The following is a 14,102-nucleotide window of genomic DNA, read 5'->3' as shown; positions in this document are numbered from 1 at the left end:
TTAGAAAAAAATTAGATTTTTTTAAACAGGGGTCAAAACCGAAGGTTTATTTGAAAACCTTTGGTTTTTACCCTTCCCCATACTTAGAAAAAAATTAGATTTTTTTAAACGAAGGTAAAAACCGAAGGTTTATTTGAAAACCTTCGGTTTTTACCCTTACCCATACTTAGAAAAAAATTAGATTTTTTCATACATGGGTTAAAACCGAAGGTTTATTTGAAAACCTTCGGTTTTTACCTAAAGATTTTTAAAAAAATTGGTCAAAACCGAAGGTTTTCAAATAAACCTTCGGTTTTGGCGATGCGTTTTTTTTTAAAAAAAGGTGATAAGTTCACAAAAACATAATTATTTAACAACATATTAAACCAAACCAAACCAAACATAATAACAATAATTCATAAATATTAAAACATAACGCATAAAAATATTAATTGTCATCGTTCGTACGAAAAACTAATAAACCCATAATAAATCTAGAAATTAATTATTAGATGGGGTGGAAGGAGGGGGTGGTTGATTCAGTCGACTCCTCAACAATACAAGTTCCTGTTCGAGATTCTCTTATCTCTGAGACATTTCGGCCCGGTCCGCTTTGATTTCACTGAGCAAACGACCTCTTTCCGCATCCCTTAATCGGATTTGTTCCATTTCCAGCGTCATCTTTCTTACCTCTTCCTCACGTGCCGCAATTTCTGATTGTGCTATCAGATTCTGGTAACACGGATGCAGTTTCTCCGGTGTACGCCGGAGTCTCTTCCATGTCGAATCATCACCCATATCCTAAATGCATTTCAGATATATGTATATATATATTAATCAAACAATTATTTCGTAAACTAGCATAAATCTAGATCTATAATATATATATATAAACTTAAGAAATCTAAATCTTATAATAAACAAAACAAAAAAAACCAAATGAAACAAATTACCTGAACGAGAGAGGAGAAGAACCGGCTTGGAGGAGGCAGGCGGCGGCGGCGGAAGAGAGAGAAAGGAGAGATGAGTGGAATGAAAAAGAGAAGGGTTAGGGTTTGTATTTATAGAGGTTGATGCCGAAGGTTTTCATAAAACTTTCGGTTTTGATATTAGTCAAAACCGAGGGTTTATTAAAGACCCTTCGGAAAAAACCAATAACAAATTTAGAATTTTTTTTTAATGAGCAAAACCGAAGGTTCTTTGTAAAACTTTCGGAAATGAAATTTTAAAAAAAGGCAAAACCGAAGGTTCTTCGAATAACCTTCGTAATTAAAAAACCAAGGGATTTCAAAACCGAAGGTTTTTACAAAAACCTTCGCAATTAACCCACATCCAACACTTAGAATTTTTTTGGGTTTTTTGGGAAGGTAAAAACCGAAAGTTCTTTGTAGAACTTTCGGTAATAATGAATAAACCCGAAGGTTTTACACCCCACTCGGAATCTATTTTTAATCCCGAAGGATTTGTTCCTCTCGGGAGTATTTAGGAGAGGTTTACAAAACCTTCGGGAAAAACCGTCGGTAAAGGTCCTTTTTTTACCAGTGAAATATTTTCCCTATCTTAGAATTAAATAACGTAACTTATAATTTTCCATATTATTCTAATCAATACCATAATTAATTAAAAAACATTAATTTCAAGACTCCCCTTAATGTTTTGTTGGTCATGTCTAACAAATCTCGTAAGTAGACGAATTTGTTCCAAGGAAGTGTTTTAGTGAAGATATTTGCAAGTTGATCTTCGGTCTTTACGTGTTTGATCACCACTTCTTTATCATCCACTTCTTCACGAATGTAGTGATGTTTGAGGTTGATGTGCTTTGTTCGACTATTAAATACCGCATTTTTTGACATAGCAATTGCCGATTTGTTGTCGCAAAAGAGAACCTCAGCCATATCTTGTTTCTCCCTCATGTCTTCTAAAATCTTCCTTAACCAAACCACTTGTTTGGTTTCTTTGTTTGCCGATACGTATTCGACTTCGGCAGAGGAATGTACAACTCTCTCTTATTTCTTCGACGCCCATGAAAAAAATACCTGAACCGAGTGAAAAATAATACCCGGATGTACTCTTCATGTCATCCATGCTTCCAGCCCAATCGCTATCACAGAACCCAAACAACTCGATATCTTCACTATCATTCCTTTCAAATATTAGACCATACTCCATAGGCCCTTTTATGTATCGCAACACTCTCTTTATAACTCCAAGATGAATTTTGTTTGGTCGGGTGTATAAGCCGAGATAACCCATAACATACATGATATCGGGTCTCGTAGTCGTAAGGTACAAAAAACTCCCAACTCCCAATCAGGCTTCTATATTGTACTACATCAGCATCACCACTACCATCATCTTTCACCAACCTCTCATTTACTACCAATAGAGTCATCACGGGATTATAATTCTCCATTTTAAATTTGGAATGAATACTTTGGGCATACTTCTTTTGACAAATAAATACACCTCCATCATTTTGATCAATTTCAATACCCAAGAAATAATGTAACAAACCCAAATAATTCATTTTATATTTCTTCATCATATCAGTTTTGAACTCATTGATAATTTTTTATCATTTCTTGTAAAAATCAAGTCATCAACATAAAAAACTACTATGAGCATACCGGATCACCGTGTTTGATGTAGAGTGTCGCTCACTAGGACTCCTAAAAAATCCTCTATCGGAGAAATACTCATCGATATTTCCACATCATGCACGAGGTGCTTGCTTCGATTTGTACAATGCTTTCTTCAACTTGTATATTTTTTCTTCTTCTCTTTCAACATTGAAGCCTTGAGATTGTATCACATACACCTCTTCTTTCAAAACTCCATTCAAGAATACAGATTTCACATCAAGTTGGTAAAACTTCGTGAGCGGCTAATGCATTCAACATACTTATTGTTTCGTGTCTCGCAGCCGGTGTAAATGTCTCATGATAGTCGACTATAGGTTGTTGAGAAATACCCTTTTACAACCAATCTTGCCTTGCATTTTTAACTGAACCATCGTGACTCATTTTTGTCTTGTATATCCACTTCAACCCTATCACATCTTTTTCTTCCGGCTTCTCTACTAACTCCCAAGTTTCATTTTTTTGATCATGTTGATTTCTTCTTCCATCCTTTCACCCAAACCTCCTCTTGAATTGGTTGTTCAAAGCTTTCGGGTTCTAGAACACAAAAATTACATCGAGCTTATATGTCGTTTAAATTTCTCATTTTTATCGGAGTAGGGCTCAAAATGGATGAACTCGCCCTGGTTTGTGTTGTCGGAGATTGTTGATGCTCACTTTCTTCATATCCACTTTCATTGACTCATCTCGATTTCTCCCTCTAATCTTCTTCAAAAACCAATATTTGTATATCCTCAACACCTTTCTCTTTCCAATCCTATTTTTCTTTTTCATTGAAGATCACATTCCGACTTTCAATCACCTTATTTTTCTTCAAGCTAAAAAGTTGATATCCCTTCGACTTGGTGCTATAGCCAACAAATATACATTTTTAACCTTTATCTTCAAGTTTGGTTCTCATTTATTTTGGTACATGAGCATAGAAAATGGATCTGAACACTTTCAAGTGATTGACCGACGACTTTCTACCCTTAGACCGTGCCTTGAATGGTGTCTTGTTTTCAACCACCTTTATCGGACATCGATTCAACAAATAAACTAATGTATAAGTTGCTTTGCTCCAAAAATTCAATAGTAACCTCTTTGCATTCATCATGGTTCTCTCCATCTCGACAATTGTTCAATTTTTCCTCTAAACAACGCCATTTTGTTCTAGAGTAAAACTTGTCGTCAATTGTCTTTCAAGACCAATATCTTCACAATATTTCTCGAACTCCTTCGAGCTGTATTCTCCTCCTCTATCACTTCTTAACCTTTTAATCACATTACCACTTTGTCTCTCGTCCATTCTTTGAAATTTCTTGAAAACAAAAAGTGCTTTCGATTTTTGTCTCAAAAAATAGATCAAACACATTCTTGAAAAATCATCGATGAAAGTGATAAAATATTGGTTACCTCCGTGAGAGTTTTTGGACATCGGGCCACAAATATCAGTGTGAATGAGTTCCAACAATGATTTTTCTCTCCAAGTTTTCTCTTTCGGAAACGTCTCTCGATGGAGTTTACCAAGAGCACATGCCTCGCAAACATTATGCTTGTCGTCAATATTTGGCAACCCAGACACCATATTTTTCTACTTAGCAATTTCAAGCTCTCAAAGTTCACATGCCCAAGCCGTTTATGCTACAACCATGACATATCTTCAACATTGACCTTCATCGATGCACAACTTGTAGGTTTAAGATTAAGAGGAAATTTTCAATTCCTTTCCATCTTGACAACCGCAATCAACTCTCTATTATTTTTCTTGTAAATAATTTTACAATAATCATCATCGAAGTACAATGCATGATTATTTTGCCTAAGTTTCCCAATACTCAGCAAATTTTGAGCTAAATTTGGAACAAACAACCCATCATGAATTAGCAATTTAGCTTTTTTGAATCTACGACAATCGTACCTCTTCCATTTGATTTTACCATAACACCATTACCCATTGTGATCCAAGTTGTGTCGCTCTTGTCAAGTTTGCAAAAAATCGACTCATCTCTGGTCATGTGATTGTTGCACCCACTATCAACATATCATCGTTATCTTTTTTTCGATAGCAGCTTGACATGCAAAAAATGTGTCTCCATCACTTTCACAATTCCTTTTCTCTTTGGTATAATTGGCATTCTCTCTACTTTAATCTCGATGATCCTTTTGCATATGACCAAACATATTGTTAAAATATTGAGGTTTACCTTTGTGATAACAATTTTCTTCAACGTGGCCTGATCTTTTACAATTATGGCAAACTTTGTTATCATGGAAGTTTCTACCTCCCCCTCGGCCACGCCCTCTTCTATAACTTCCACGGCCACGAGAATATTGACGTTTACTCAAGCTTTCAGTAGAATCTTCTTTTACACTCATTTTCGATTGAAAGGCACTTTCGAGGGAATCATTAGTATGTCTCTTCATCCGTTGTTCATGCATCTCAAGAGAACCCATCAAATTGTGAATACTAAGTGACGAAAGGTCTTTAATTTCTTCAATAATGGCCACCATATTGTCATACTTCGGAGAAAGACTTATCAAAATCTTCTCGTAAACCGTTTTGTCGGTCAAGTCGCCACCAAGACACTTGAATTGATTTACAACATCGATCACCCTTGAGAAGTACTCTTGTAGAGTTTCTTTCTCCTTCATCCTCAAATTTTGAAACTCTCGTTTGAGAGTTAAGAGCTTCATTGTCTTCATTTTTTCACTCCCTTCAAATTCATTTTGCAATATATCACATGTCTCCTTCGATGTATCAACCCCTATTATTCTCATAAAAATCTTACAAGAGATACTTTGTTGAATAATGAACAAGGCCTTCACATCTTTCTTTTTGTTCTCCTTTAAATTTTTATCGGATGACCGATCTGATGATCCTGTGGCATCCTGATCTTCAGTGTGTCCGTTCTCCACCAAATCCCACAAATCTTGTGAGAGTAGGAGTGTCTTCATCATAACACTCCGATAATCACAATTTTTTCCGTCAAAAACGAGTTGGGATAGAATCTCTTAGCATCGCTATGAATCGATATGAAGCTTTGATACCACTATGTTGGGTTGAAGAGAAAAATAAGGAAGGGAGGTTACCAAAGGAAATGAAATATTATTATTTTTTGTTATTCAATCATAACATTATAAGGTAAATATATAACCAAAATAAAAAATTTTCCTATCTTAGAATTAAATAACGTAACTTATAACCTTTCATATTATCCTAATCAATACCATAATTAATTAAAAATATTAATTTCAACAGTAGTGTGGTCCATGAAAGTTATTCTTTTTGTGGTTGGTGTTTTGTGAAAGACTTAACACACACGATCAAATTAAGAAGTATATAAATATCTTAGATTCCTTCTCCTTCTTTGTATGGGAAATGAGGAGACCATCTCTTTGGGGACTGCCCATTTGCTTCCTTGCTTTGGGGTAAGTTCTCCACATCAACGAGTCTCCTTATCTTTTCAAAAGAATGGACTGATATCAAGGAAATGACAATCATCGAGACAAAGGGTAATGACTTTAGTTCAAATGTCTTCAAGTGCTTATTTGTAAACATTGTTTATCATATTGGGATGAAGAGGAATCAAGAGCATTTTCAAGGGTTCAAAATAATATAAAATTTGTTTGGAATGAAATTATCTTTGATGGAAACTCATTCATTCGAACATGGAGATGAATTTCCATTTGTGGAAAAAAAATTGGTTGATTTGTCAAAGATGGAGCATTGCACATGAGAAAATTACTCTTACTTTTGATTTTAAAGCGCTCTAAGATTCATTGTTTGTGCCCTTCACTCTTATTCTCATTCTGGTTGTTTTTTTCTATTTTCATCTTGTTCGTTCATTCAATTTTGGAAAATGCTTAGCCTTTTTTAAATCCTAAACTTCTGTAATCCTTTTTCTTTTTGGGTCTTTTTTATTTAATGACATTATGTCATTTTAAAAAAAAAAATAACACAAGATTTACGTGAAAATTAAAAACAATAAATATCACGGACAAATGAGAAACTTTTCACTATGTTGTTAAGAGTAGATTATAACTTACAGAAATGAGAATAATGACAAATATTATGTGTATTAAATCATAACTAAGACCATATATTTACTAGTCATATAATTAGGTCTAAAAGCTTCCATATATCAAACATTTAGGATTTTTTTATCGCACCGTGAGCATAGGATCATGCCCCAATTAAAACGTATCTGAGTCACCATAACTCATAAATTATTTTTCCAAATCAGGAACATGTCTCACATCATCAAGTGTTCGAAAAACTCCATCAAACATCCTGAATTTTATTGTTCATATACTCATGACTTTACATGATGAATCATTTCTCATTAACACAACACCTTTGGAAAATTGTATCATATGTTGAAAACTAGTCCTAATTGGGACACATATGATACGTACATCCAAAATCGAGTATCCAATCATCTTGCGATTTTACATCGCAAATAGAAGCCATGAGGAGTTCATTATCTTCGGCTTTAGTAATACTTTTCGTCACACATAACTATTTTAGCTTCAACTATAACCTATCAACACATGTCTCCTTCAGAACATCCTGTATAATTATTCGACAGATTTATATGTATATAAGATATAGTTTTACGATCCTTCCTCTTTTTCTCTTCTACGCTAATAAAGTTTCATTCAAATTCATCTAAGTGAGTAAAGCTCACATCATTATTTTCCATAAAGGAAATCTAGTGTTGCGATCCAATAAAGGAATATCGTATTTCATACTAGACATTTTCAAAAGCAGATATAGTCTCAAAATCAAAACTTCAAAGCTCTAACACCACTAGTTAAAGATGATGATTAATCTGAAACTAATTAAGATAAAAATAGATGTGATTATAAAAAAATATAAGCACGTAAATAATACAAGATTTACATGAAGAATCATAACGAGAAAAAAACATTAATAGAGGAGGAAAATTTGCATTCTATTGTCAAGAGTATATTACAATGTAGAAAGTGAGAAAAATAATGACAAATATTTTCTAGGTATTAAACCTAACTAAGATCATATATTTTCTGGGTATTAGTACATACGTCTAAGTGAGCTAGCTAGTTGTACAAGTACATATGTCTAAGTAATTTTTTTTCTTATATTTAAAGATCACATAAATAAGTTTGAAACCCAAATATAAATAGCTAAGATTCTTTTTATTGCATCGCGAGACTAGAATCGGACTCAAATCAAAACTCATTTGAATCACCGTACCTCTACTTGGATATAAATAATATAATATCCATATTTTCTTTATTTCTCTCTCTAGAATACTTTCAAGAAATAAAAATCATTTTGTTTCTGTCCCTCTCATAGCTTCTTTAGTATTTAGAGACTCTTATTTTTTTCACCAATTTGATTTGGTATTATATTTTATTCTATCCCGATATCTTATTTAGTCGAATTTGATTTTTTTTCCCAATTTTTAATAGTCTGAATAATACTTACAATTTTTTTATGAGTCGTTTGTTACTCTACTCGCCAATTGTCTTTATGATGTTTTTTAGTCCGTGTACATTCCCTTCTTAGTAATGAGGAGATTAAATTGTCAAATATGAAATTGTTTTTTTATAGATATATTCTTTTGATTTTTACTAGTTTCTTATTATTTTGACCATATAGATAAATAATTAGTTATTAATTGATAAAACATTTTTCGGTATTACTTCCATTAGGAAAAACAAATTTCACTACTTGTCATAAGATTCTTTCTAATACCGTTATGATTGGTTTGTTACCTTAAAATTTTTTAATACTACTGGATCTTCTCAAATAAAATTTTAATTTTATACATTTCTTATATTATTTAACATTTATATACTAAGTTAGTTATTTTGATTTTTTAATGTTATTTTATATATATATTTTTAAAATTAATATTTCATATGTAACTTCTTATTTCAATTAAATAATTAACCTTTTATTGGTTTGATTGAGATTTATTTGAATAAATCTTGAATTATTTAAAAAATATTGATTAATGTTAATTTTGAAAAAGTTAATATTTTTTGATAAAAAATTTAAATGATATTAATATATAATGATATTTTTTTTAAAAATTTAAAGCATTTTAATATTTAAATTGAGTGATAATTAGTTAATTTTTAATTATATTGAAACTTTAATAAAATATTTAACAAAACAAAACGTTGTAAAAAATGGTATACCAAATAATGATATTCTTTACATGGTCTTGTCTATAATATAATTAGCTCAATGTCTTCAAGGCTCTCAAGCTAGACAAGGTGGGTGGGTTATCACAAGATTAAATACAATCTAATACCAAATAAATAAAACTATTTATACAATAAGCCATTTAACTCTAATTTGAACATTTAAAAAATATCATTATCCTATTAATAAGTACATTCAAACACAAATTCATTAGAAAAAAATCTGAGCACCCACTACAAGTCCAAACTAAAAGCTAAAAACAAAATGAACAAAGAATAGGAGAAAACATCACATTTTAGAATGCATATAGATTTATAATACATCATTTAATTCCACTTTGAATCTGAGAAATCAATTAGACATCTTAATAGTAAATATATATAACCACTATAGTGATTCTGTTGCTTCTGAAGAAACCGAATCCGAAACTGGGAGTATACAGTCCACTTTGACGCGTAAAACCTGTACCAGATAAAAACAAGCATCCTAATTGAAACTGTTATCTACAAACTAAGTTAAAACTTAGAAAAAGATCGAACAAAGATGAGTTATTAACCTTTTTAAAGAAAGTTGAGTAAGAGTTGTCCCATACGAGTTTATAGTTTCCAGCCATACATGTGCAGAATTTTCCCTATCATAATTAACAAAAACAAGTTATATCGCACATGACCCGACATCTAAGAATTTGTAAAATCAAAAAATATTTTACTGACCTTGTCGGATTCGCAGCGTTTATATGGCAAGATCACCTGTGGCAAAAATCATAATCATTCTCATGGTAAATTTAATTCCTTGTTTATGAATGAAGCTGAACTCACCATCTTCTGTCCTGAAGAATCTATGTACTCCAAGCTGAATCCTATATCCTGTTCACCACAACAAAATTCATACTCTTCTAAAAAACCTACATTTGTTTTGTTTGTCAAAAAATAACAATGATCTGGAAATAAACTGTATTATTATCCCGAAAATAACTTTTATACCAATTGAAGCCAAAAACCATAATATATTCTGGTTCATGGTGTATAAATAATCTTTATATCAAATGAAGCAAAAATCATACTGCACACGAAAACAATCTTATACCAAACGAAAAAACCCACTTTCAATTTTAACTATCACGAAATTCACACATAAGACAGTAGAAAATGTGAAAATCATCTATGAATATGGGATCTTATGACTGGACTCTGTAATAAGCCATATTTCAAGCTATAACACACTAACCAAGCATCAATTAGAAAACAAATGAACTTAACATGGAAGAAGGACATACTAAGTTGATTTTTCCCGGTACCAAAGAGAAATCCCAAGTAATGTAAGACTTTACAGTTTCCACCATCAAAGAAACCTGAAGAGAAAAAGAATAAGCATTTATCAAATGTATAAATCATTAAATAGCATCATTTATAAAACTTTATTTTGTTTTTGTATCGGTAGTAGTAGGTAAATAAGATGGAGATTGTTGCATATTCTCAAATAAGGAACACAAAACGAGTTCTAATGATCTTAATATAAAGTTATAAACCTAACAAAAAATAAATCAGACCTCATATGTTCTTCTTGCTGCAACACTTATTTCTTTATATTCAGTGTTCTTCCTGAAACAGACCAATCAAAAACATTACAAGAAATATATTTCTAGCAGAAACCATAAACTAGTATCGCAGTTGCATGAGGGAAAAACTTACTCTCCTCCCATTGCTCCAGCAGATTCTGCTGTTATAAAGAATGGGGAATTGGCAAAGACCTCACTGCAATAATAATAGAGCTCAAAATTGACAAAAATAAAAGATTTTCTAGCAAAAGAAAATTGTATTTGGATAAGAAAAGCAGAACTCATTTGTTCTTGTTTTCCTAAAAGGCTTTTTGAGAACAAACTTAAGAAATGTACCATAGAAAAGATTAATAGATCCAGCCAAGAACAGATGGTAATGCCCTAATGGAACTAAATAAGATTGAACTGAACTTCCACTACCATTTTCTTGCAAACCACAAATTTGCATTGTAGGAAATAAGAAAAACTTAAAATTCAATTAATATGTTATAATTCTACAAGTCAAAGAATAATGACATATTTTAAATTATTTGATGCATTACATGGATAACACTCTAAGAAATGGAAGCAGATAAATTACCCAAGAAATTCTACAAATCTTTCAAACTCAGTGGTATACACTTCAATTGCTTCTTCCAGAACAGTTATTTGCTGTCTCTGTCTGCATAAGATGTCAAATCCAAAAAGATTAACAAAAACATGGAGAATGATCAAGAGCTTGTTTCATGAATTAAAAAAAACTCTTTTTGATAAGGGATATGAGATAATCGGTATTGTCCAATATGCCCTTTCAAATGTAGGGGAAAAGACAATTTTAGGTAGTTGTATATTTTATAAAAAGGTTTAAGAAAAAGGTATTCTAGTTGATGAGATTGATGACAAGATCCCAATAAACTCTACTTGGAGCTTAATATAATTATTGAAAGATGTCTCACAATTTTCTAGCTTCAAATCGACGCCATGACAGAGCAAGAAGAAATCGAATATTGATCACCATCTTTGTAAGGCTGTAAAGAGGAGGTCCATAACGCTGCCTCTGCTCTTCCATAGGCCTAATAGAAAATTTTGGAGAATATACAACGATATGCACTATAAGAAGTACAAACTTTTGTAGCTTAAAAAATGGTATAAATACACTTTATTCCAAAAGTACTAAAGAAGATACCCTTCATCATCGTTTATTTGTCGAATAAAGTCAAGTAACACCTGCACCGGGGAAAATAACATGCTTTAAACTCACATCATTCATATACAAATATTTTTTTTGAAAGCCCAGGCACTGAATTTAACAAATGAAAGACAAATTCACTTACAAAGTAAATAACCAATTACCTGTGGCACTCCAACTAGATACTTCACAAGGGTTTTATAGACACCAGTGGCAGAACCAAGTTGAGCTAATTGTTGCCTCCTATAAAATCACATTTATAAACATGAATATTCCATAGTCTATTGACAAAGGACAAAGAAAATCTAATATGCATTACCTCTCCATTTGTTGTTTCCAAAGCAATGCATAACGTTCGCGAATACTACCACCAGAATTAACCAAGGCATCAACTTCACCTTGCTTATTCCTCTCAGACCGCTCTCTCTGCTGTTTAATCAAAGTACCTCGAAAATCCTGGGGCATGTAGGTCATAACTGCAAATTCATTCAAATATTTCCAGTAAAATATGTAAATCCATATGCATTAATCGTTAAGTATATGATGAAAATAAGACCCAGATTAGTTCAAATTACATTTTCAACTATATTTGGCCAAAATAACTTCAATCTTAAAAGCTAACCATCTTAGTTCAGTCTGATGAAAATCCTATAGATAGTATTTTATTTTTGGATGTTATTTGAGTAGTATTTGGAAAACTTATGACAATTGGTTTTTGATGGGTTTTCGCGAATAAATGTATCAATTAAATAAGTTTCATCCTTTCAATTCTTCAAAACTAAAGAAAAACCCATGAATATCCCAAGATTATGGACTAACCAGTATTGAATACAGATTCAGAATTTCGAGATTGGAAGAACTGCAATGTGTTTAAAGTCTTCTGAAACTTTTCTTTCCATCTTCCAAACAGACCAGCAAACTCAACTTCTTCTGCACTACCTTGCTTTCTAACCTGCCACATACAAAATCTCAAATGCATAAACCAAGAAAAACAGAGCAAACATGAAATCAAAAAAATTCAAAAATCCTCACCAGATCAGGCCAATTAGATTTTTCTAACAAGAATATAATTTCTTCAATTTGCTCTCTGTTCTTCCAAAAGTTTTCATCAGTCTTACGTGGAGCCTGCACTTTAGCTTCAATTGCCAACAAACTTTCCTCTATAATACAATTCGTAAAGAAAACAAGATTACACGAAAATGGTTAGAGTGGAAATAAAGAAAGACAAACTAGGATCACCGACAAACAGAAAAGAAAAGAAAAGAAAAGAAACACCTTCATCAAGAGGCAAAAATTCTTGCAAGCATAAATCATCAGCTAAAGAGCGAAGTTCAGATGTAAGACGAGAGACTTTATTGGGTAGAAGGGAAAAAGGATACTTGTCATAGTAAGAAGCCAAAAACGCCCTGGTTATTGGAACAAGACCTTCAGTAGAAGCCATTGACGATCACAACCGTGAAGTGAAGGCAATATCGATGAATGGATCCGCCAATCGTCGTTCCTAACGCTACGTTTAAAGAGAGAAGTCAATAGAAGAATACAAAAGAAAAGATCTTTGTGTTTATTTATTGAGTCAACAAGAACTTACTTCTTGAGAGAGAACAGGAGATGATGATCTTGGTTTTTTTCTTCTTTTTTGGGTGGGGTGATTTTATGAAAAACATAAATAAATCTTGTTTTATAAAAATAAATTTTTTTTTAATTTTTATTTATTAAAACACTTTTATATTTAGAATTTAATAAAAATATTTTAATTTATCAAACAAAAATTAATAAGAAAACCCATCAAACTAATCTTCAACAATTCCAAAAAGAATATTAAATAATATTTATTTCTTAAAGAAATTAATAATTTAATTGATTTCATATAAATTTGAAAAAAACTGACAAAATATTGAAATATAAGTTTTAGTTGTAAGTTATACATTTTAAGACTCAACCAGTATAAATGTATTATAAACTCTTGAGTAACAAATAAATAGAGAGTAATTGAATATGTCTCAATGCCAACTATAGTTGAAGATTAATTTATAAGATTAGATTCTTAAAACAGTTGAAATGGAATTGAATATGATATTCTTTATTTTATTAGTTTAGACACCTAATTTAGTGGGAGATTCTATTATTCTTTATTGCTTTGTTGTGTTTTTTTTATATTATTTATCAAATTACATTTTTGATCATTATGAATCTTCTTAACTGTTTAAACCGCTTTTTCTACTTAGGTGGTATTTATGTTTTTATTAGAGATATGATGAGATTTACATATAGCATCAAATTAACAACTCATGAAACAAAATCTACTATAGCATGAAAGAGGTAAATTAAACCATTGAAGTTGTTGACTACATCCACTACCAATTCATTTTCTTACCGAATCATAACAAGTGAATTATAATTGAAAACAATAGTTAACTATCTATAAGAACTTGTCTTTATTTATCTTTAATCAGTTTTTTTCTCTTGAACCATTGTTATTCAAGAACATAATCATCTTTCAATTTGTAAAATACGAATAGTTTTGAACTAATTTGTAAAATTTTGGTCATCTTTTCAATGATTCGGTTTTCCGGCTCTAAA

At 31.6% G+C, this 14,102-nt stretch overlaps 1 protein-coding gene across 1 annotated transcript; it reads right to left on the bottom strand.

Moving 5' to 3' along the window:
• Positions 1-8,963: 8,963 nt before the first annotated feature.
• Positions 8,964-13,167, bottom strand: LOC124926724. The gene is made up of 16 exons (XM_047467005.1): positions 13,111-13,167; positions 12,798-13,029; positions 12,555-12,682; positions 12,342-12,474; positions 11,842-11,998; positions 11,687-11,765; positions 11,520-11,560; positions 11,290-11,406; positions 10,935-11,015; positions 10,488-10,550; positions 10,346-10,397; positions 10,073-10,147; positions 9,615-9,662; positions 9,510-9,545; positions 9,353-9,427; positions 8,964-9,258 (listed from the first exon to the last, which is right to left on the bottom strand). The coding sequence occupies exons 2-16, from the start codon at positions 12,961-12,963 to the stop codon at positions 9,184-9,186; spliced, it is 1,326 nt and encodes a 441-aa protein (XP_047322961.1). The 5' UTR covers positions 12,964-13,029; positions 13,111-13,167; the 3' UTR covers positions 8,964-9,183.
• Positions 13,168-14,102: the final 935 nt, after the last annotated feature.

This window comes from Impatiens glandulifera, chromosome 2 (assembly GCF_907164915.1).
Source record: "Impatiens glandulifera chromosome 2, dImpGla2.1, whole genome shotgun sequence".
Taxonomy (NCBI): Eukaryota; Viridiplantae; Streptophyta; class Magnoliopsida; order Ericales; family Balsaminaceae; genus Impatiens; species Impatiens glandulifera.
This window is presented reverse-complemented; position numbering and strand designations above follow the sequence as displayed.

What these genes read in the sequence shown, in the direction of transcription:
- LOC124926724 (XM_047467005.1), bottom strand. Translation starts at nt 12,963, where the DNA reads ATGGCTTCTACTGAAGGTCTTGTTCCAATAACCAGGGCGTTTTTGGCT. An exon ending in TGGAAACAACAAATGGAGAG is followed by an intron (nt 11,766 to 11,841) that starts GTAATGCATATT and finishes GTGATTTTATAG; the next exon opens with GAGGCAACAATTAGCTCAAC. An exon ending in CGATTTGAAGCTAGAAAATT is followed by an intron (nt 11,016 to 11,289) that starts GTGAGACATCTT and finishes CATCTTATGCAG; the next exon opens with ACAGAGACAGCAAATAACTG.